This window comes from Chelon labrosus (assembly GCF_963514085.1).
Source record: "Chelon labrosus genome assembly, chromosome: 3".
In the NCBI taxonomy this organism is placed as follows: Eukaryota; Metazoa; Chordata; class Actinopteri; order Mugiliformes; family Mugilidae; genus Chelon; species Chelon labrosus.
Window position 1 is genome coordinate 24,280,106 of NC_140339.1, and position 25,306 is coordinate 24,305,411.

General features: G+C 41.2%; 2 protein-coding genes across 3 annotated transcripts in view; one reads left to right on the top strand and one right to left on the bottom strand.

The window, feature by feature from the left end:
- adam10a (ADAM metallopeptidase domain 10a) overlaps positions 1-973 on the bottom strand; it is a 30,141-nt gene extending 29,168 nt beyond the window's left edge. The window contains exon 1 of the mRNA XM_084541763.1: positions 556-973. Within this exon, the coding sequence (XP_084397889.1) occupies positions 556-607 (52 nt within the window). The 5' untranslated portion in view covers positions 608-973. The remainder of the gene's footprint in view (positions 1-555) is intronic.
- A 1,340-nt stretch (positions 974-2,313) lies between these two features.
- On the top strand, positions 2,314-25,037 carry mindy2 (MINDY lysine 48 deubiquitinase 2). Of its 2 annotated transcripts, XM_084541976.1 has the most exons (9): positions 2,318-3,956; positions 4,374-4,431; positions 6,903-6,967; positions 14,103-14,261; positions 16,115-16,217; positions 17,822-17,964; positions 18,801-18,974; positions 20,195-20,377; positions 20,976-25,037. In XM_084541976.1, exons 1-9 carry the CDS (start codon positions 3,042-3,044, stop codon positions 21,162-21,164), a joined length of 1,989 nt encoding a protein of 662 aa, XP_084398102.1. In that variant the 5' UTR covers positions 2,318-3,041; the 3' UTR covers positions 21,165-25,037. The 2 variants fall into 2 exon arrangements, with proteins under 2 accessions (XP_084398103.1, XP_084398102.1); XM_084541977.1 differs by lacking the exon at positions 20,976-25,037 and having other exon boundaries at positions 2,314-3,956; positions 18,801-18,992; positions 20,195-20,325.
- Positions 25,038-25,306: the final 269 nt, after the last annotated feature.

The following is a 25,306-nucleotide window of genomic DNA, read 5'->3' on the forward strand; positions in this document are numbered from 1 at the left end:
AGATCAGCCGCGGAAAAGTTAGCTTTAAATTTGCTTCTTGGAAATGTAAAAGTTGGCTGCCGTTCAGCAGCAGAGCATATCTACAGTACATAAGTGAACTGCTGTATAGGCGTTCACTTGCGGAGATAAACTTCGAGTCAAACTAGTTTGAATTTCATTACAGCGACAGTAAATACCCCGGGCACTCCCGACTCTACAACAACATAATCGCCATTAAAATCTCTGTTTGTAGACGTTGAAACTATAACGTTATTTTTCCACTCGGGAACTGTCAAAAACAAGAACCGCATTTCTGCCGGAGTACTTAACCTGTATCAGACAAGCATAGTTAATTAACCTGATACCCGGTCAATAATGGCTGGCTAACCTGGCCTAGGTACGCACGGTAGCTAATAAATACAGGTTAGCCGCAACAAACACTACAGTTACCATTAACATTAGCAAGCTAGCTAGCAAGTTACATAGCCAGAGTGCCACTACATGATCCGATTAGCGTTAGCTCAGCTGACGATCACTGAACACTTTCTTTTCCGTGTAGGTAAGTGGAAAACTTACCTGTAATATCTTGTAGGAAGCAAAGCATCAGAATTAGTTTAACAAGTATCATATCGAAATCCCCTGTGGTGCCAGTAAAAAAGCTAAGCGATCCAGCGATACCGCTGACAGACTCTTGTTTCGTTTCTTTGACTTAAAGCTATAGTCGCCCTTCCTAGTTAGCTAGCTCCCATCACAAACACCGCCGGTGCCTGTCTCCTGCAGCGCGACGTCAGACAGACAGATACACCGACAGACAGGCCCTCCTCCCTTCCGGCGGGTTTTGCCAAGAGAGCCTGGGCACACCCATCCCTCCACTATTGTGGTCATAGGTCGAGCGACCGTAAAAACATCCACAAATCACCTCTAAACCACCATTCAGCTTTACAAAAGATCAACAAAACACTGTGGTGTAAATATCTCGGCTACCAACATGTACACATTCACCGAGCTGTTGTTCGGGTACTTCGTTTACTTCGCGTTGTTTACTTCCGCATATCATGACTTCCGGGTTCACTGACTCAAGATTCCATTGTATTTACATGAAGGGAAACAGGAAATTTTAAATTACTTATTTATTTTTGTTTCTATGATTTTCACAGTACTGATGGTTTATACTTCTTACAAAATGTTTTTATTTAATTGTCGTGTGTAACAGTACGCTCATCCTGTAAAAGCTTTGCGCATTTCTTAATGGACCAGTCTTTATAAATACTTATTGTTTTTTTCCATAATTCTCCTATTACAGCTGACAGCAATATTCGAGATGTACTGTGCATAATTTAGTACACCTTAACATCATGCCTAATGTCTGGCACAGGAGGGATACCACTGTAGGTTAGAGAGTGATAAACTCACTTATTTATTCCAATTCAAAATATTTCTTAAAAATTTCTATAAAAATAAATAATAATAATAATAATAATAAATAATGTCAATGATGTACATCTGGTAAATAAAGAAAAGAAGAAAACAACAGCAATTATGTATTAAAAAGCTAAATAAGCATTAAATAGCAGAGGATGGTAGAAAGAAGTTAAAGTTTATAAAAGTAATGGCAGCCAGTTTGCATACATTCATTTCATTCTCTGAGCCACTTGGTGGACCATTTGTTTCTGTCTTTCTGCACCCACAGCGGGTCAAGCGTTTTCCCGTGTATCACACTTGTCACTAATGCAAGGATGGCCCACAAGCAAGTACTAACAAACTTTAAAGCAAATACTCTGTTTCAGAATTAAACTAGATACAAACTCTTCTGTTTGAAATAATCACACTCATTGCCAATTCAAATTAATAACTGCAACTGCCACAGTAAAACAGGACACTTTTGCATTCCGGTAAACAAAAGAGGCCCTGTATATTACACTGCACAAGTCAATGTCATTTACACAGAAAGTACCATTGAGAGCCACACCTAACACTGTTAAAAAATAGAAAATGAAACAACACACCAAACCATGTTTCTTCCTTTTTATCAGCACTTCCTCTATGCTGTTGCTATTGTGCCAGACAGCACCTGTCATTTTAAGAAGTGCTGGTAAAGCACTAAGCCCCAATCGCTGAAGAGAAATGATGCCTCTCTCCTGCTCTGTCGAGTATTTGCTGCCACCCAGTGAACCTAAAACGTTACTGTTTGTGGACTGATCAGCGTTATCAAATAACTCCATTAGCTGTATGGATTTTCTTGTAAAGCATGAGACTGATTTCAACAGGTTCAAATCTGCTAGGAAAAATATTCTAATTTAATTTAATTTACCATTTAAGGTAAGAAGGGGGTGGCAAGCAGTCTGCTGTCCAAAAGAACCAGTTAATTAAGTACATCACCAGAGACATCAAAAATATAATTTTGACGCAATACATACAATCTATGGTTCAAACCGTTCAAACTCACTGCTGCTACACGAGATTATCATGGTCACACAAATGCGCGTGCACTATTACGCAGGACGGTCACTGCCGCGCCGGGTCATGTCATACTACATTCACGAGTCCTCGTAAAAAGGAGCACTTTAAGTAGTCCCCTGAAGGCTACACACAAGGGTGGCTACTTCATATACCAAAATATTAAACAACACTTTATAAGCATTCACTCACATCTCATCTTTGTGCTTTGACAGTGCACAGTGTAAGAGTTTAGGTGGAATAACACAGCTAATTTAAATTTGTTTTTAAGGATCAGTAAGTATCAGCTAAATATAACGAGCTAATGCAGCCATCCCGGTCATTAAATAACGTTAATAAATAGCGTGAATAAACAGAGACGGTTGCAAGAGGAACACGGTTGCAAGAGGCACACGTTTTTTCATCTGAGCGAAAAGCTTTAGAGCGATAAGAATACGAGCCGTCCCAAACGCATCGCCGCCTGGTCGCTGCCTTTCTACCGCCCCCTTGCTCGGACTGAAAGCAATTCATTCTGATGACGTCACTCGCAGAGTTGTCATGGCGTCTTTGGGACCGAAGCTACTGCTGCAATTTAGCTAAAATCTGTCGACAGCCTGTAAATCGAAATGGAGAAAAATGCAAACCTGCATCGAGACACTGACGGGAGCTCTTTGTGTGCCACGATCGCGGGAGAAATGGGCGACGTTACGGCTGTCGAGGTAGTGAAAGGAACAGCCGACAAATGCAAGAATAGTGAGGCTCCTCTCAGTACTTTGGTTAACGTTAGTTGTAGTATCGGCACCACAAATGTTGGTGCTCCCAACGATGGCAATGTCATCTCCACTGCTGGGAAGCCTGACGCGCCAGAAGTGGTCGAAGTGCTCCCGGTGCAGGAGGAGAAGAAGAAAGACACCGAGGCGAGCGGATCGTGGACGGGCTCCGGGAATCAGATCAGTAACGGGATGGGGCATGACTCGCTGCTGCTGGCTGCAGAAGACAGCCTGGGTGGTGCCTCAAAGTTAGTAAACAACAAATTCGACGGGCCGTCCTCACCTCCCGCTAAAGGGAGCACAGACGGGCAGGGTGATGGCTTAGCTTGTGGAGAAAGTGAAACCACAAAACTTGTCAAACCGACTCATCTGTGTCCGGACAATGCAATCACGGCTAACGTCAAGTCGGGGCTGTCCAGCGATCACACCTTATCGGAGGGATTACCGAGTGGGAGTGACCTCGATCCCAGCCTCGGTGGAGAGTCGCGAAGCATAGATTCACTTGAGTCCTTCTCCAACCTAAACTCGTGCCCCAGCTCCGACCTGAACAGTGAGGGACTGGAGGACAGAGGACTGGCCTTGGCCTTGCAAAGCGAGTACGGGGCTGATGGGACAAAGACTGTGTGCGCTAAGGACCGGGCCGCCGGCCAGTCCATATACCACATTAAGTGGATCAAATGGAGGGAGGAGAATACCCCGATCATCACACAGAACGAGAATGGCCCTTGTCCATTACTGGCAATTATGAATGTCCTTCTACTTGCATGGAAGGTAAATGCTCACAGATGAGCACAGATCAATAGCAACTGAACTCTAACGTGTTTCAAACATATATACTACATAATGTATCAGTGAGCTCTACCAGAACTTAGATTATCATTGAAACATTGTGGTTTTTTATTTATTTATTTATATAGACTTCCTAATTGTTCACAAGCATCTACATCTTAGTGTCATTCTACAGCACTTACCTTGAAAACAATTTCTGTCAAGACACGTTCATATATGATGTCTCAATTGCAGCAAGATTTTACTTCAGCAGGTCCATGCATGCTGAATTCCAACAAGGGATGTGAAGTCTTTGTTGCACTGTAGTACTTGGGTTCCAGTAATAGATATTCATGCTATTCTTATGATATATTATAAGATGTTCCTATGGCTAAGAGCGTCCATATGTCTCTTTTGCAGGTTAAGATGCCACCTATGATGGAAATTATAACCGCTGAGCAACTGATGGAGTATCTGGGTAAGTGTTTGTGGCTTTTAAACCTATTACACCAGATCAAGTTAATGCCTCATCATTGCTCAAAGAAGAAGAACATTGTTCTCTTTAATACATTAAGCCCTGTAAGTTCACCAAATCTCCACCTCTTCTGCTTTAAAAAAATGAATCACATGTGATTGCCTGTTTTGTAGTTTACAAACTTCCTGCAGTACTACAGCTGCTTTACAGTCACACCAACCCCAACTTTAAGTGTTGCCCAAGAGTCCAGTCTTTTAAACATAGCAGCCCATAAAGCCGCTGAGTTTCACCATCCTAGAAAACAGTCTTATGTTTCACGTCCTCTCTAATGAGCGGTTACATATTTAAAGGTCAGATATATATATATAATGTATATTCCAGAGTCAACAGAGGAAGAGAGAACAGGGGAATCCCCTATGAGCCAATCTTCTGCTGCTCCAAAGGAAACAGGAGCTATCTCTTCTCTCTGGCTGTGTCCTGCCCTCCACAACTGAAATACTGAAATGACCCCCCCCCCCCCATGTTATGGCATAGTGTCTGATTAGAGCTGCCTGTCCTCTCTGGAGTCTCCTTTCAGCTGTGTCAGCTCCTCCTGTTGCTACTGCTTTGTGTAGAGACTATACTTGCTGCCAATCACTTGTTTGTTTCAGATATCTATATAAATCACACTTAAAAAAAGACATGCAGTGTTATCACAATGTGCCTTCTTTCCTCCAGATGTGTCCATTGTGTTGTGTTTGGCAGGATGAGTTCACCTTGCGTGTAATTACAGCACACACAGTTAATCCTGTGTTGTGTTCAGGGACTTCTTCTAACCTCATCTTGACTTTTCTTGGCCGTAACACATAGACACTGGTGCTAGTGGTGTTCGAAGTGGTTGGTGGTCATTGAGCGATATAGCGCGCCAGTGATCCAGAAGCACAGAACCCGACAGATATTAAGTGAGGACCAGTGGCGAGTGAGTCAACAGCTCACCAGCAAGGGGTTTTCCCTGTTGTGGACACACTGGTCAAATCACTCAGATGGTTTGCCCCCTGCTGGAAAAAATCTTGACTTGCACTACAATCTTTATGTGGGGGTGACAGTTTAGAAATCTAGCCGGATGACATTTTTAAACGGCAATCAACACTTAGACGGCTGGTCAGTCCAAACATCTTGTGAAATTAAAGTTGGCTGCGGACTTAAGGAGCCTGACTGGTGCTTCAGTTTTGAGTTTCAGTCTGTTTATAAAGCATAAGTTGGTCACACAAACTTCTGGGTTCTAATAAAGAGAGAAGAGAAGAGGCCTTTACTTGCTCTTGGTAAAGTTAAGTGTAGGATTGGACAGTTAGTGTTCAAGGCATAAACATGAAGAAACTAATGCTTACAGTAAAAAGGCATTCATCACAAGATGGAAAGCTTAAAAGTGTTCCCTGGAAATACTTCACACATTTTGTTTGAACAAGATCCATATGAGAGCATTTATTTATTTTTTCCCCATTTGTAGCTGTTTTTACTTAATGAAGCTGATGACAAGAGGTCGATGGCATTCCTCTGAGTGATTCTCAGGAAAAGTATGTGTCGATGATGCAGCAGGATACTCCCGCCAGTTCCTAATAAATTAATGATTGCCTGCAAAACATTTTGAAAAATACTTGCATAAGGGCTTTAAAAGTAAGAAGTAGACCGCAATAAAATGTTCCCGGCAAGTGAGTATTTCCTTCCATTCCAAGTGTGTGTGAAATTTTCACCAGTAGTATACAATATAACACTGTTCACAAGAAAGGTAAACAAACACCAAGAAAAACAAACATGTGGTTCTTGTTGGAGGTCCCGTGGTCAGCTGTGATTATGGCTTTCTCTGAATAGCCTCCTCCACGTGATGTACTGTAAGGTCTGGATTGGCTGTGTAAAGACTTGCGCTGTGGTTTGCTGTGTTAATGATAGGAAAGCAGCATGTTTGTAGTGCTGAAACAGCAGGAGATGGGCATCTGCCAGACTGTGCCCTTTGCTGCAGCCCGTGCTGCTACAGAGTCCAGTCCACAGAAGCTCTGGGGTGCCACAGCGGACAGGGACTTGACTGATCCCACATACCTCAAAAAAGTTCCTGGGAAACAGCTTGCTTGTGCTAAACCTTCCGAAGAGCACTGAAAAAATGTCAAAGCATCCGTCGTAGTCTATACAAATGCTCTGGTGGAGCTGTGGACTATTGGTTAACGAAGTGGACTTGGGATTGTAGGGACACTGGTACGAATCCCCCCTATGTGCATGGATGAGGTGCCCTTGAGCCCTGTGAGGCTGCCCACGGCTCCAAGTGTGGTCACTACGCTGTGTGTGTATAAATGGATGGGTGAAATGCGGACAACATATTTCCTGTATGTGTATTCCACTTGGCCAGTAAAGCTGGTTTACATTTAGATTTTACAAGCTATGAGCTCACTGTGACAATCATGGTACTAATTACGCTCCTCAACATGTGTCTCTTTCCTCTGTAGGTGACTACATTCTGGAAACCAAACCTAAAGAGATATCAGAGGCTCAGCGGCTCAACTACGAGCAGGTAAGGTCTGCGTACTCTCTGCGCAATTTTATTATTAAACAGCCGCGTGTTTTTGCTTGTGTGTGTGCATTAGTAAGCTGCTGACTGTTCACGGTACTTGAGCAGCGCAGGGCCTTTGGGATGAGCTCACTCTCTCCCTCTCTGCGTCGAAACCATCAGCGTGCAAGTTTAACACGAGCTCCCACTTTGTCGGAGACACGTTCAGAGAATATTTCAGCTCTCCTCGCTATCATTAATGATATATTTTCAATACAGATCGCAGTGCACATGTTCTGATGTGCACCCCCCCCACACACGCACACCTATTAGTATATGTGAATATTTATACTGAGGGTTTGCACATTTGCTCTGAGATAGCCTAGAAGGTCAGCGGATGTTCCGTAATATGGAAATAAGCATTGAGTTAATTACAAACCAGATAAAACTGCAGTTTTGCTTTCTTTTTTTTTTTTTCCTACTGCCCTATAGGTTACATAAGTTGTGTCTTGCAAGGCCCAACAACGGGGGTCAAGAGTGTCAGATTATGTTGTTTCACATGGCAGTGAATGCTTAGAGACGCATGGCTGGGTTCAGCTCGGGGCTATTACTGAGGCTGTGTGTGTTCACCATGATGAGAGGCAGCGCTTCCTCCCATCTCCGCTCCCTGCCTACGGTGTGGGAGGGGCCCTGCCTCTTCTCCTCTTGCGTGGCAGAGCACCAGCACATCTGTGAATGATTTGAAGCCACACTTGTCCCTCATTTAGAGAGGAGTAAAAAAATAATGTGCAGTTTCCTCGTAAGAGCTCACTCGTTCGGGCCGTTCTAAATTTAAGTTGCGCTGAAATGCAACCTCTTGCGTAAATCAGCGGCGGCGTCCTCAGCACGCACAGTTAAAGTGAGGGAGTGGTTAGAGTTTGTGTTGCACAGTTATTATGGCGGTCTAATCCTAGACTCTGGCCTGGGAGCTGCTTTGCATGTGGGTGTCCTCATATCCGTTGGCCGTCTCGGGGTCAGTGTTGCGGTTGGTTGACACAGTGCATGGAGTTTCCAGTGGGCGGGGCTGTGGGATGCTGGAAACTGGGAAATAAGAGAGATTAAATCTGAAATATGCGAATGTGCTTGTCAAAGAAATTGAGTGTTCTTCTCTTCTTAATAAGTGAGAGAAATGTTTTCGTTTCTTTCGTAGCATTGTTAGAAAATGCAAATGACTTTGCGTTGACTATGAAAAGAGCTGCAGGAGTTCATAACAGAAGTTATTCTATTTATAAATCCAGCTTTAAAAAACATCATCTGTCACAGGAGTGCATGAGGATTAAAATAGCAGTTGCACGGCTGCTCTTTAGCTGTTGTTAAATATTTACTCCGAACCGAGCTGAGGAAGTGAGAGTGTTGTTTTGCTCCGTTTTTGTCTCAGTGGACCTCAGTAGGGAGATTCAGCCATGCTTAGCTTTTGGACCAAAAGAGTGTTTTAGATCCATTCTGCATATAAATGCATCTCTACACTCTCTTGCCAGTGTGTTAGGTACACTAGTGAACAAGAATGCTTTCTAATGTTACAGTCTCACACTAAACCTTTGCTTTGTGAAGGTTACGGTATTCTGCATTTGTGTAATATAACTTGGGGAGCTGGTTTGTTGAATTGTATTGTGTTGTACCAACATGTTTCTTTTGTTCTGACAACACTATTTTAGTCAGTGAGCTAGGCTAAATAACACTTTAGAGTATAACTCAATCTAGTTTAACAGCACCACAAACTACATCTTCCAAAATTATCATAGAGTGGAAAACCACCTTTCTCACTCTGTTTCAACAAAAAATGAACATTATAACAGTCATGAAGGAGGATTTAGTGAATGTGACATTAACGCAGAAATTTTGGATCATGATGGCAGAGACAAAGATTATTTTAAAACTTGCATGTCAGCTGCATATGGATAGTAGATCACCAAATGGGTCAGTAATGGAAATGAGTATAGGTACTGGTTTAATTGAGGCAGTATTCATCCAATTATAGGATCAGAAATACATTTCTACATAGGGTTATCAGTTAATCAGGTACACTTGTGTAATGTATTGCTCCACTGCAAAAGAAAATATCTGTATGTAGAATTTTTGGCTGTAGTTAGTAGTGCTACTGGATTCACTGCATTGTATTGTAATTAGATAGGGTTTCACAAACATTGGACTCATTAAATTAGCTAGAAAATTAGCTCGATGATGCATCCAATAAATATTTAGAGCTGTGACAGCTGCTGATGTGTGGAGGGATCCATAAAAGCGTGACCCACATTGTAGGACAATGCAGCAGAAAACTGTTAATTATTTACAGCTCCCACTGATGGGTCGTGGTGTTATGTAATGCTTTATCCTGCACTGATTGATACGTTGTTGTTTTTAGGTTATAGATCTGCTGTATATACACTGCAGGCAGACTGTTAGAGTGTCTAACAGTAGAATTCACTGTTGTGATTTTCATTTTGCAATGTCATGAAATTCAACACAGAACGTACACCGATCAGCCACACTATTAAAACCACTGACAGGAGAAGTGAATAACATTGACCATCTTGTGACAACCCAATGTTCTGCTGGGAAACTTTTGGACCTGGCATTAGTGTGGATGTTACTCAGACATGTACCACCCACCTAGACCAGACCAGGCACCCCCACCCCATTGCAATGACACTCCTTGATGGCAGCGGCCATCCCCAGCAGGATGCAGCCTGACACAGACACACACACAAAAATGGTTTAGAACACCTAAAAAAAAATTCACTAAATCCTAAACTGGCCATGTATCTGTGGGATGATCCACAGAGGCCCCTCCCCTCTAACCACAGGACCCAAAGGCCCCCACTAACAACATTCTGTTGCCAGACAACACAGGACACCCTCAGAAGACCCATGTCCATTCTCTGATGAGTCACAACTGTTTTGGAGGCACAAGGGAGACCTACACAATATTAGGATCGGTGTATGTTTCTTCTATGGCTGGTTTTATACACAGAATGCAAGTTGGCGAAAGCAAATCATTCTTCTAAATCTAAAAGCAAGGCGTGTTTCTTTTAATTAAATATTTATGGTGTTTATTATACAGTTGTAGTTCAAATTCTTGGCTGCATTATGTTTTATGTGAAAATAAGTTTTTGTTAAGAAGGAGATCCTTGTGGGAATCAAGCCCTCATCTTGGCACTGTTGTATGATATTCCCTCAACTACTGTTTAATTAGTTCTGCTCATGTTTTTGATGTTAGTTATCTTTTACATGAAAATCAACAGAGAGTCAGAGAGAGGGAGAAAAGCATTGAGGCCTTCTCTTAGTCACTGAGAGGTGTAGTAAAAACTCAGAGAGGCCCTAACCCTTACCCCAACCCCAGAGTAGTAGAGTAGCAGAGTACTGTGCCAATGTCAAACTACAGTAGTGGAAGCAACACAAGCCTAGATGAGTGTCAGTGATGCAGTGTCATCTGATCTCCGAGCACTCATCTGCTGTTGGAGCCTCTGCCCTAAAGTGAAGAGATATGGTCCATTACACAGCCCTGCTAATCCTGCCATCACTGCAGCTCATAAGCATCCTAATCCACACACACACATGAGCCAGCTGTAGGCTTTTCACCTCAGCTCTCCATGCTGAGCGTCGAAGCCGGAGCAGCTCATGGGACATATAGTGTCTCCAATGTAAACTGAGTCCACACACGCTTCACTGGGAAGATCTGCAAATGTATTTTTCAGTGACAGTCTTTCTACTTGCCACTGGGCTCTAAAGACAGTTAAAATAGCTCTTGACAAAACAAGACGAATTAACAACAATATTAATATAGCATTTAGGTACACATTCACGTATAAAAGAAACAAACTGATGTGTAGCACACTTAATTGTGTTCTTCTATTTTAATTTATAACAGACAACACTTGAAAGGTTTTTGCTACGCCTGGCTTAGAAGTAGTCCTTTGAATAGAATAATATGATCGTAGTGCAACTGAAAATCAGTCATTGGTAATGATCAATCGTCCGGCCCTGTTTAAAGTAAAAAAACAGCAAATAAAGCTTCACTTTGCAGACTTTGCAGATTTATTGTTCTGGTATCTCGTGGTCATTTTCTTTTACTTGGGCGTACTTTTTACTTGTATCCTGGTGGTTTCTCGTAGGGTATTGCGCAAGAGTTTAAATCAAATGGAAACCACTTACACACTCATAATAGAGTTGTAGGGCTCAGCTGCAAGGCTTATCTTGATCTCAGAGTTAAATGGCAGCAGAGGTTCAGAGCCAGCTGGGAAATGCTGCTCGGAGGCCGGATTGCAAGAATTAGTCTGTTTCACTGCGTTTTCAGGTGTGTGCTGCTGCATTTATGTAATGTACAGTATTTCCTCTAATCTTCAAGCTGGTTCTCTAGTTCCTAATCCTCACTTACAATTGAAGGGTGGACGGACGCTATTCATATTGGAAACAACTTAGTCTATTCAACTGATTTAAAATAACAGATTTATTTCTACTATATGTGCACATTTTTGGTGGCTTTAAAGTATTTGACTCTACCAATGGAGATTTTAGAAAAACTTAATTAAAGTGTAGCAAATAATAGAGACAAGAAACCTTCCCCATGTCATATTTTCAGGGTAACTTACAGTACATGCTTTCTATCACATACACTCATGCTTGAGGCACCTGGAGGTAGGAGGTCAAAAGAATTTTGCAATTAATGGCCAATTCAATATTACTTCTGTGATATTTGTAAGTTTTTTTATTATCTGTACAAAATGAAAAAAGCAGCACACAATCACGCTTTTCTCCAATCCAATTCAAACCTGCAGGTTCCCAGTGGTAGATTGATTTTAGGTGGATTTTTAAACACTGTGCAGGCGGTACAAATGATGCCATTAATGAGGAGAGAGTACAAGTCTCTTTAAAAAAAAAAAAAAAAAAAAAAAAAAAACCTGAAGTCAAAAATCTCTAAAAACATTTTTTTAGATAATTTTTAGGGAACGTCAGGGTCTGCCTCTGAGCACTGACATGGATAAAACACATAGAAAACACTGGTAAGATGATAAAGAGCTGTTATGCAATTGACTGCACAATAAAGCTGGGCTGAGGCTGCAGTTTTAAAGAGATTTTAAAATTATTATTATGTCATAAATTTTAAATCAGGTTATATCACACACAGGAGAAACTTCACAGAGATTCTGTTCTCTAATCTAAAACGTTCCCACACTACAAGACATTACTCAGATTATCGTGCCAGATCAGAGCGCACGCTAGCGTACATTTGCCTGGAGAGCTAGTATGCTTACCGTTGCTTGGCAACAACATCAGCTGCTCTGTGACTCATCTATGTCATTGGTTACTGTGAAAGCACTGACGCAATCATCCAGATTTGAAATCCTAATAATCTAAATGAAACTTGTTTGAGGCATCAGTGCTGACTGAGGTCCGGACCTCATTTCTCCGCCGATCCTAGAGAGGGATCATTTTGGGGATAAATCTGCCCTAAAGCTCTGTAGTTTGAGCCCAGCTTAAAAAAAATAAAAGGTTTCTGAGGAGTGAAGAGAAAAGTTGTTATTGAAGTTTGAAGAGAAGTGAAGCAAGATGGAGCAATGCTTTCTAAGCGTGTGTAACATTAGTAAGTACACAGTTGTTTGACAAAAACACACAATAACATCAAAATAGATTTTGAAACGTAGTACATCTGAGAGGCAGAATATTACTGGAAGCAGTCAACCATTTTGACCAGGCTGCTGCTTTAAAATTCAAAGGTAATGAGTTTACCCAGAATGGCCCATTTGTGCCACTGTGGGGAGATTTTCTTCAGTGGATGCTGGCAGATAAGATGGTAATCTTGCCCCAGGTATATTTAAGCCTCAGGCTTTGTTTTGTGTTATGCTTTTTTGCTGGTTTGAAGCAACTGAACATACACCAGGAAGCTCAGTTTATATGTGTATTACAGACCACCGATTGTTTGGTACATGGCATGGAGCATTATAGATTCCTCCTGGAATCACTACTCGTAGCAGCTATAGTATGCTTGTTTTACCACGGACTGATAGTGGCAGGGGTATCATGTGAACATGTGATGTGAGTGCATACCTGCTGCTACAGTGAGTCATCTCACGTCCTCTAAACGTAAAGAGTCACAAACTGCTGTAACCCAAGACTAGTTAAATACTGTGCCGGTCCATTTTACTTAACTTTATAACAACAGCATCATCTGCTGACCATATTAACTATTTATATTTCACACTAGAGATACACACTGATCAGGCTAATATTGTCTAGGTCTCCCTTGTGCCTCCTAAACAGTTGTGACTCATCAGTAGAATGAGCACGGGCCTCCTGTGGTGTCTGGCAACAGAATGTTGTTAGTGGGGGCCTTTGGGTCCTATGGGTTGAGGGGAGGGGCCTCTGTGGATCATCCCACAGACACAGATCAGTTTGGGATCTAGTGAATTTGGAGGCCAGGTCAACACCTTGTGCTGTTCTTCATGTTTTTTGAGTTGTTCGGTGAAATCTCTGCGGAATCACCTGCTTGACGTGACTTCTTTTCTCGGGCAGCTTATCAGGCTAGGGGCTTAGGTGTCGTCACAGCACCCCCTGTCCCAGTAAACAGTAGCTGAGAACTTAAGTTCCATATCATCCCTCACATCTCTCTGTGCCCTTGTTCTCTTTCATGCCTCTGCTATCAACTATCAAAAGCAAAATGTCTCAATTTTTTTTTCCAAAATCAAACAAATGTAATGCTTATTGCAGGAATATTGGATTGTATCATACTGTGTTGTATTCCTGTCCACTCCTGGATAATGTTATCAAAGGGAAATATCACATTTCACATCTAGGGAACACATAAATGCAATATCAAATGTTTTCCTGGCAGAGACTTCAGCTTCTTTCTGTGGTTATAGGTTGACTGGTTGTCAGCAGAGCAACACCTAATGTGTTGTGGAGAGAAGTTTTTCTTGTGCAGACATTGCCACTATATTATACATTATTTTAAATGTATAAAGATCAGTCCATGATAGCTCCACCTATGCCGACTGTGCAAACAACCAGGAGCAATGGACACAGCTTACTACACTGTCATATGTTTAAAATATACAAGCAGATGTTTCGAGGTAGTTAATCTGATCCACTTGAGGTTTTAACCAGAATCCTTTTTGTTTTCTAGAACATGAGTGATGCCATGGCCGTGCTGCACAAGCTGCAGACGGGTCTGGATGTGAACGTTAAATTCACGGGGGTGCGGGTCTTTGAGTACACCCCAGAATGCATTGTGTTTGATCTGCTGGACATCCCTCTTTACCACGGCTGGCTGGTCGACCCCCAGGTGAGATGGACTTCATTTTCTCTTTCCCTCCCTGAAACTCTTTTTTTTTTTTTTTTCTCCTCTCTACCTTCAACACATCTACAAATGCTGAAATATTCTGCCTGTCAGCTTTTGCCATTTACCTGCGGCTGCTTTCACACCCGCAGTTGGATTTATTGTTGCCTTTTAGTTTCAGCCCAGTTTGTCTTCACAATAACTTATTACAAATAAACTAAAACAAGAAAACAGAAAGGAATGACGATGATTCAGGATGACGGCTGCTTCATGCTTACAGCTCTTGGTTCAACATGAAATATAAGTTACTAACAGGCAACCTCAGACAGACCACTTTCTTCTTTTCAGCATCTCATGCACTGCAGCTCAAATTTCAGACAGTTTCATATTATCCAGATTTCAACTGACTCCACACCCAGATCTGCATTAGATGCATTAAAATTTAATATTACAAAACAAATCAGTGAAACAAAAATGCATTGAGTAACACCCCGAGAAGAGAGGGAATGATTAAATAATGAACTAAAAGAGCGAGTGAGTGTTAATATATGGCATGAAAATAGTTTGAGAGTATGTGACATAAAATGAATAAAGGCCTATAACTCTTTACAAATTACTAATGCATTTGCTCCATCTCCAGCAGTCCCCATACTTTTAGACCTGATTGTAATACATTTAATGGAGGCTCCTAATAGGATTTGTAGCAAACTGTTTTCCGGCGCGCTCTCAGAGCTCTCTTGACGTACTGCTGGATCTTTAGAAATATCACAATGGAAGACTTCTTTAAAGGCAGAAATTGCTTAATTTGAGACATGGCAAGACAATTTAAGTAGTGTTAGCAGATTTTGGTCAACATTTTCTCCAGGAATGGGAATAATATGATTTTTCGATCTTTAACATTGCCATTGTTGGCTTTTTTAGTTTGATGCTTTATGGATTCTCCTAATGTTTCCTGATCTGTTTTGTGGGAGTGGGAAGAAAATAGGCCTACACAAGTTAACAGTGTCAACAACTTTTATAATCTCTGAGTCTGATCAGGGTGTAGAAACGGAGACAAATACGCTTAGTTCCTTCTCAGTATTTATTCAGTTACTAATGATGATTTATTCAATACAGCCTCTCTTTTGTATTTTATTTATGTCAATTGTTGTTTGGCTTCATTGGCAAGAAAATTAGATTATTGGAAACGTTTCTAACCACATATTCAATTTGTAATTCAGTAAGGAGCTGTCCTGTCAGGGCAGAAAATGTTTTGGCTTGAGATAATGTCTTAACTTTACATATCTAAACCCCTAAGATTCAGACTTCCTTATAGAATAATCTTTGTGTATTTTCATAAATAAAAACCAAAATCATACATGTGAGTTTATAATTGGCAGCACCCACAGATGAAAACCTGAACTCCCCACCGGTCATTTAAAGCAGAGTTCAAGAAAACTCAAACAAATCCTGTCGCATGTGTTTCAGCTTCATTTTTAGATATATAACATGACCTGGATGACTGCGACTGAAAATATATATCTCCCCGGTTAATTATGTTAAATGGTGATACTAACGTGAATCATAATTATTAACCTGTAACTGGGGGAGAGGTTGGGGTTAGAAACCTTTTCTAGTAGCTGACTTTATGACACTGTCCCATTAAAGAACCTTCAGATAGACTACCTCCTTTTAGATGATCCATGAGGATAAAGAGAATTCACGAGTGAACGCACCAGATCTTCAATTAAATGAATAACAACTGATTCCACTTTTTCTCACTCTTATATATGTTGTATAAATCAGTTGTGGCTTTGTGTAATACAGCACCAAAGCTTTGGTGGAGTGTTCTTTCCCACAGCTTTTATCTTTGTTTGCAGATGCATGACATTGTCAAGGCAGTGGGCAACTGCAGCTACAACCAGCTGGTAGAGAAGATAATATCCTGCAAGCAGTCAGACAACAGCGAGCTGGCAGGGGAAGGTGAGTGCTTTCTCTTCACTGCTTCTCCTTTCCGATCCGCCTGACTTCCCTCCTGTCTCCCGTCTCTTCTCTTACAGCTCATCAGAGTAGAGAAAAGGAGAAGTCGGTCACTTCGGTGCAAATTATTTAACGTGCAAAACACTAGTGGCAAATGCACATCATGTTTACAGGTGCAGACATGTTCTTATCAAAAGCACAGACTGAGTGCAAATAAAACCAGAACTGCTCATCAAATGACCTACTTTCTTGGCTCACATGTTTCTTACCAGCTGTCAGTAACTTCTCAGCTAAATATTTGCTCATTCAACACTTAGCTTCCTGAGTAGCTGTCAGCTGGGCTGCTGCCAAGTCAGCACACCAAGACTTTAGCCGAGGATGCACCGATATGAGACATTCACTCCTTTCAGTCATACTTCTACATTTGAGGACTTGATTTAGGTGGTTTGATGTTGATTCCACCCACCTCAAAGGAAAAGGAGATGAATTTATAAGCACGTTAAATGGACTGACATAACAGTCAGTTAAATGCTGAGGAAACTCAACTTTACTGTCAAACTGTGGCTCATTTTCGTGTAGACTGTTTCTCGATGTGTTGGTATGACGTTGCTTTTGTTGGGTGTTTGCCCCAAATTCAATGCTGTTCTGTCTTAGCCTACAGTGGGTCCACTATGGTGACTCTCACCAGTTTCAGCAGCAGAGAGACAGTATAGTTCAAATAGTGACTACGGACGTTGCAGCGGGATTTCCAACAAGCTTTCTAAATAGCGGCCTGTGTTCATAAATGATAAGGCATTGCATGATTATAGAGCAGATGACGCATCCAGTGATGTATGATGAAAATATTTGTAGAATGAGTTAACACGCGCACACACTATATATACACTACCGGTCAAAAGTTTTAGAACACGACACTTTTTCCATTTTTTTACTGAAAATGTGTCTCATTGCGCTCTGAAATGAAAGCATTGAACAAATAAGCAATTTGAGTTGAAAAAGAAATCATGGAATCAATTTATAGACCAAAATGTATTCTAAACTTTTGACTCCTCAAAGTAGCCACCTTTGGCAGATACAACAGCTGAACAAACTCTTCTGTCCAGTTCATCCCAAACCAGCTCGATGGGGTTTAAGTCTGGAGACTGTGCTGGCCACTCCATGTGTTCAAGCTTACCATCTTGTTCTTTTTTCCTGAGGTAGTTCTGGCATAGCTTGGACTTGTGTTTTGGGTCATTATCTTGTTGTAGGGTGAACCTCTGACCAACTAGGCGCAACCTTCATTGCTGCAGAACAGCTTTAAATTGTTAACCCACTTCGTGTTCCCTGAAAGAGGCCTTTTTGTATAATTCTGAAATGTACATTATTTTTCAGATTTGGGTAACCAAACCTTTTTTTTTTTAACCTCTGGCTGTTCAGTACTTATCTTTATACCATTTCAAGCTATTTATTGGATTTGCACGACTTGAATTTCAATAAATAACTGGAAAAATTAGGGTGTTCTAAAACTTTTGACCGGTAGTGTATATTCAGAAAAATAAATCATTTCTTTCATTTAAAGTAAATCTGTCTCTCTTTCTTTGTTTTTCTCTGTGTTTGTGTCATCTTAGGCATCGTAGCGGAGCAGTTTCTGAACAGCACAGCCACTCAGCTGACTTACCATGGCTTATGTGAGCTCACATCCACTGTACAGGAGGGAGAGCTCTGTGTCTTTTTCAGGAATAATCACTTCAGCACCATGATCAAATATAAGGTAAATACTGAAAAATACCTAGTTGCTACAATTTTCTGGCTTTTTTCTTTAAACATTCAGTGACAAGGGTCAGGACTCCTTCGACCTTTTAAACGAATAAATGAATATTATGGTGGTTTGTATGTGACAAGTGTAACTACTACTGTTTCACACTTAAAGGTCAAGTGTCTTTATACACTGTTCACATGGAAATAGTTCAATTGATTTCTTGTTTTTTAATGAATTGATCATTTTCTTCCAAAAGCCCTTCAGTGACATCTAATTCCCTTTTCAACATTTGCAAATATTATTTGCAGCAGTCTGAGAAAAATATCTCTTTAGAGCTCTCTGCTCATCTCTTTTCCTGTCCCATAGAAGCTGCTTATTATGTTTTACCATAGCATTCATTACAGTGACTTGTCGACACATTCTTCAGTCTGATGAAAGCTGCATATTTATGTGTAACATGAATACAATATTAGACCAATCCCGGTGACTCTCAGCGGTCATATCTGTAGTCGCCCCTGCCCACTGCTGGCTTTCCATATAACTACAGCTGGGACAGACCTTTCCTGTTATCTACAGGAGGGGAAGTCAGTGTGTGTGTGTAATTTTATTTTGAGTTGTACACCTTCGTTGCCAATGTAAGCAAAGTTGTGTGTGTCCCACAACCATCAGACAAACAGTCATGGAGGCTTGAGTTCCCCTGTAATCAATCAGATGCAGACTTTTACACATACGCATGAAAAACAGCGTGGAGGATTTTTTGTAGGTGTACTAACAGTAGGACTCTTTGTCTGCATATGGTGTGTCACTGATGTTTGCACGTAACGTGTATGATGGTGGTCGTTTCATAGGGCCAGCTGTACCTCCTGGTTACAGACCAAGGTTTCCTGACAGAGGAGAAGGTCGTCTGGGAGAGTCTGCACAACGTTGACGGAGATGGCAACTTCTGTGATTCGGAGTTCCGGTTGCGGCCTCCTTCCGATCCGGAGACTGTGTACCGTGGCCAGCAGGATCAGATAGACCAGGTCTGAGCAGTGATGCAGGCAAGACTAGCAGAACCAGTAATGATTTACCCCGAATGTGCTTAAATGTCCTCTTAACACCATCAGTGTTCTGCAATAGTTCAAGCGGAACGCAAAACTGGCACAGAAAATAGTCAAGGACTCGGGAGAGAGAACACGTGACGTCAAATTCAAGGAAACATCCTGTGAAGGAGGAAAGAAAACAAACACAAAAAGACATTTCAACTGGTTTTACTCCTGTGTTCTCATCGATTGGGCAGAAATGACCAAACACAGAGCTTGCTAAAAAAATTCACCCATTGTTTGCCTTCTGATTGGTCTTTGTCATGTCCCAACCTCCTGTGTTACCGTTGCAAGGCTGGAGGGTCCATTCCTACAGAAAACCGCAGAAAACCTGTAGACTTAGTTAGCATTAAAATTTGTAGTTGTGATTCTTCAAAACCCCAGTCGTGGGTACAGCGGAGGAAATAGCCAAACATCGTAACTGAAGAAAAGGCTAGTCGTTTTTCCAGTGTCTCCCAAAATTAGCGCAGTTGCTAATAATGGCTGTCGCGTTACCTCTGGACTCTCTTATTCCAGGTTTTCAGTGTTTTTCTATGGGAAGTGGACCCACATGGTTATTATTTGTCCAACCTAGCAACAGTAACGTAGGACTTGGCACAGTGACAGGGGGCCTCTGGTTGCTGGTCAGCACACCAATCACAACGCCAACAATGGGTCAAATATCTGCCCAGACTCCCACACACAGAAACTAGGCAAGAGCAAGGGGGCTATTGCGTTTTATTCTTCTTGCTTACTCAGCTTACCCCAGCCCTCCTTATCTACAATATAGACTTGAAAAGAAAGGCCTATTCGGGCGCTCTGTACAATTATAATTCAGTTATATTGGAGAAAACTTCTAAGGATCTTTGCAGTAACAAAGAACACAATACAGAGAAGAAAACACAGAATATAATACAAGATAGGAAGTCGGTTAATTACACCACAGTAAATTACTACAAAATAGTACAATCAGCAGCAGCTACAAAGGAAAATTGATGAAGACAGACGCAATTGGCTCAGTTAATAAGTAAGAAGCTGCAGTTATGTGTGGAAGTGAAGAAAGGCCTCGTCCAGCATTTATATTCATACTGAAGTATCCCACTGACAGCTTTGCACATAAATCATCAACTATTTTCTCTGTGTGTGTGTGTGTGTGTGTGTGTGTTGATATCCGTTTTCAGGATTATCTGATGGCGCTGTCACTGCAGCAGGAGCAGCAAAGCCAGGACCTTCAGTGGGAGCAACTCCCGGAAGGCATCAGTGACCTGGAACTGGCGAAAAAGCTCCAGGAGGAGGAGGACCGACGAGCCTCGCAGTACTACCAGGAGCAAGAGCAGGAGCAGGCAGCTGCAGCACAGGCGCAGGTAGGGAGGGAGATGGAAGCAGGTGAGAGAAGAGGAGGAGGAGGAGGAGGAGGAGGAGTTTTAACAAACATGAGGCATTAAATGAACCAGAGAGGGAAAATGTTACCTTTTTGTAAACAGATGGATGTCTGCATCTAAGAGTTTGAGCTACAAAAACGAACTGATGATTAAGACAGACCTTATTTTTCTTCTGTTTTTATACGACAGCCACACTCTTTTAAGAATCTGTTTTTCCAGCAATAATTTGTGCTGTTTTCCATCATGCATTTTTGAAGAGCATATAAAAATCAGAATGTGGAAAATTAAAAGAAAACAAGCAGAGAGGCAGACACAAAATCACTTCCTTCTACTTTCTTCCTACTGCTTTCCTTTCACGTTCATTTAACTAACAAACGTCACCATTTATTGAGTAGAGACGTGAGTAGACATTTACGGTGTATTTTAAAGCTATGGTCTTTTTTCCCCGTCCCTCTGTGTGCCATATTTTAACTCCATTAACGTGTGGCGTGTCATTTACTCCAGTTCGGAGCAATAAGTAGCTTGTACTGTACATATCTATAAATTAGTTCTCGTTTGCTCTTCAACCCTGTTTGTGCAGCAGGGCCAGCAGGAGCCTGTGGAGGGAAGCGAGGTGGACAGAGGAGGTGCAGGAGCAGGTGGAGCAGCAGCTGGCGCTGGGACGGCAGCGGCAGCCGGGGCCACGCCCAGCCCGGGAAAACACTCGTCTAGCGGGGAGCGCAAAGCCAAGAAAGAATCGAAGGATAAAGACAAATGTGTTATTTTGTAACATACAGCGTGTCTGTGTGAGTGTGTTGAGTGTCTTGTGCATTTGCTTATCTGTGAGAAAGGGGACGGCCTTTGTTGCTCCACGGAATGGACGCACGACACGCAGCCCCCACTTGATGACTAACAAGGGAAGGAGGTGATCGAGGAGAGACGTGACTAACGGAGGATTTGCTGTTCCCACACCACTGGTGCCTGCTATCCTCTATCCTCAGTGGAACCTGGACATCAGAGGAAGGGACGTTACAACAACAACTACAACTACCCCTTATCTTTCGTAGAGTCGGCCAAACTTTGTTACAAGTTGCACAGTGCACTATATTTGTGATGTGGGGTTTATCTGGGGTGGTATATTTTATAGCAAAAGACATATGAAGATACAAAATGTCACCCTCTCATCATGTTCTTTTCCATTTCATTAATTTTTTTCAGTAGTTCAGCTTATAAGCTTTTTTGTATGCATCAAATATATAGAATCCACGTTTTGCTTTTAGTTTTTTTTTTTAAGTCAGCTGTTGATGCCAAGATTCACATTTTATTTATGTTATGTGTGGTTGCTTTTGGAATAGGTCTTATTTTTTATTTTTCTCCAAGCCGAAAGGGATTTTCTATCGCCTGTTGGAAATCAATGTAACACCACATGTCCCCTCCGAAACACTAAGGGTTAATCAATGCCAGATAGCTGCCAGATACTGTAGCTACATACCAATACTCATCACAACTTGCCCTGTTCAGATTTGCCTTACCAGAGCATGGCAGTGTTGTATTCTGCTCTGTCTGAATGTGAATGTGTGCTCGTTGTCATGTGTGTGGTATGTACAGTACACGTGTGCTATGTGGTACAATGGCGTGTGGTATCTCACTTGCAGAGTTTCAGTTTGGAAATAGCCAAATCTTTTATGCTGTATTAGTTAAGCTACACATTTGTGACATTTAATGTCTTTTATGTTGTGATTCTAGTTCACAAAAAAAACATACTACATTAGGGACAGTAAGACTACAGATAGCACTGTCAGATTTTGTCTGTTGTTTATGAGACACAACTAGCTCTTGGCAGATTAGATTTATGTTAGATGGCACCCAGTTTGGAGTGTGAGAAGTCTCCTCTGGCAGCTTCCTGAAGAGATGCAGTGTGGGTGTGTGCAGTCAAGTTTTAAAGAGAAATATAACTGAATTCAGTATGTTTCTTTAAACGGGAATTCAGTTAACATTCATAACAAAGAGTTTGTTATGAATGTTAACAAACCTTTCTTCAAACCTGAATTGGATTTGTAATCTGTGTCGACACAATCGAGACAGTTTAATCTCTATTTATGATGATGAGAACCTGTCTTGTGTCAGGCTGTAGCTGTGCAGATTTAATATTGTCCTCCACAGTTCTCCCTGAATTAATGTCAGATTTGCATTTTCTTGTCCCTTCTAAGGGTAAACTTAGGGTAAATGCATCTGTTCTTCATGGGTAATGAGGCCTAACAGTGAAAGTTCACATATTGATACTGAAGTTCTGTGCTATCATGTTTAAGTTTGTACATTTCACTGCAGCTTCGAGCATGCAATCACGCGATGTACATATTCACGTAATGCATTCTCACAATGAATTTAGCTAGTGGTTTGTGCCATTATTGTACCATGGGACTGCCTCCTGAGAAACTTTTCTATCTATACATTCCAGTTGGATGCCTTGACTTAAGCCTTCTGTTACGGACTGACGGAGACGGCAGCGCTTGTGAAGCGGTCTCCATTATTTTGTTCAGTGAGGACTATTGCAGTGTCAGGACAGGACGATTGACACGCTGGAGGCAGCGGGCTACCTACTGTGAGGGAAACCTTTCTTATGGGCTTCGTGCGATGGCTGGCCTTACAACACATCAACACATTTTATAGGACAAAAAGAAACAGGCGTATGAACCAGAATGAGACAATCCATAGGTTTTTTTTTTTTCACATGAGCTACATCAGAACTACTCTCAGGCCTTTTCTTTGAAGGGACATACAGAATCCTTGGGTGTCTTTTCAAATGGTATGCTTCTTTCTAATGGCACAGTCCCTCGGCCTGTAGTCACTTTCTCAATCACAACTTTTAAGTCTATTTATACACACATTTCGACACTTTGAAGGACTTGACACTATGTTATTTAAGACCGTCATTGTTGAACTTTACACTAAAACACATTAGCTGCTCCTGATTATAGATGAACACCTCAGACAGGGTGAAGGAACACTGTTATTACTATTATGTACACTTTCCGTTGACTCAGCAGTAGTTTTTATGCAGCTTTAATAACATGTAACCTAAAGGTGAAAGCAAAAAGACAAATGGGAGATGTTCTGGCTGAATTGTAATATTTTTGGGGGGAGCGGGGAGGGTCAGGCGTTTTTTCGAGTTTCACCTCATTCACGCCTCGACCCTTCAAACGAACATGCTGATTAAACATTCCAGTTAAAGCTTAATCAAGAAACTCCATTTAGGGAAGCTTGATGTGGAAGATTACCCGTCGGTTAGTGTTCGTGTGAGTGAAAAGAGTGTGGAGTGACATTTTCATTATTATTTCAGATTTACTACTGTGCATTAATGAGCTTGCTATTCCTAATCATTGTTACCAGGATTTGATATTTTTGTTGTAATGTGGTTGCTTCACCCTGTGATGAACTGATCAGAAGGATATTGTGTGTTCAATGTCTCCAAGTGGTTTGCCTTGTGAAAGTGATAGTGGGTCAAATGCTGTAAATTTAGTCTCTTGACAAGGTGATCGTTGAACATGTAGTCGTCGTAATTGGTTTTGCACTGTTACATTGATATGCACTAACGGAAAAGAAACATACCTCATTTTCTACGGAACATAAATTGTGCAAGAGTGCTATTGTTTTTTGGGTACCTTTTGAAAAAAAAAGAAAAAAAAAAGGAATAATGGCCAAAATAATTATTATTTCATCTTGGTAGCAGTTGCTCTTAAGCCAGGTGATTTACATGAATTTGTAAAAGTATGAAAGGGCTGTTCAAATGTTTTGGCTTAAAGCGAATGAGTACATCTGTTAAAAGGTAGTACCACTTCAATAGAACTTGCTGCAATTTGATATATTCAGGTTAGTGGTACACCTATACCAGACTACCAGTACAAAGGCTTGAGTAGCAGCACACGGCTCGGAGATGATGAGGAAGATATGAGTGACAAGAATGATTCACGGATGCCAACAGAGGCGTTTTGGTTTTTTTTCTTTTCTTCTACACACTACGGAAGAAAATATGTAGACATCTAAAATCTGGTACTCGTTTCCATCAGCAAAAACAACAACAAAAAAAATGGTGTAGGTGCACCCCTAATTCAGGTTTTTCAGACTAGTCCATCATTTACCAATCTTCTCCAAGAATACAAATGGCTGCTTAATAAGGCTCGAGTGTTGTCATACGTACATGTAGCAGAGGGAAACGTTCGTTCTTGTAAGTGACACACATCCAGAGTGCTGAACAATCTTAAAGGGAGCTCTTTTCTTTAATGCAATATCAAACTCCCAGATTTTACATAGTGATGCATGTATAGTGTGGACTCAAAAGTTAGGCGGAGTAAAAAAAAAAATTAAAAAAAAATGTTATCATCCACTATCCCCAGGAGTATAATTTCCACTGTACGGCCTGTTATGTTTATATTTCACGCAAAGACAAACAATTGAAAAGGAACGCGTTTGTGAATATGGGAGGTTACTCATTTGTGTTGATTTCAATGTTCATCTATTTACATAAATGACCAAATAATGTATGTAGCCTTTCACATTACAGTCACATATTGTATATGGTGATATATATATATATAACAAAATGCCTTATAGACGAAGGGACATTCAACCTGATTAGAAGTTACCAGGATAATAAAAGACTAAGATCAATAGTGTGTTGTCGCTGTTTGTTTTGAGTCGGTACCACTTCCTCATTTTTCATCGCTCTCAAAGTGTGCAGCACAGTCAACTTAGACAAGACAAATAAAAGTTAGAATACTTCCTAGGCTACCATAGTCCATCGACCAACACAGCCCTGGGAGTTATATCTGATGAGTCATTGAACAAAAGAGAACAAACTGACTGAGTTAGCAATAATTAATAAATCTATTGCCATAATACGGAAGGTAAGTTATCACTACAAACTCTGGCCTT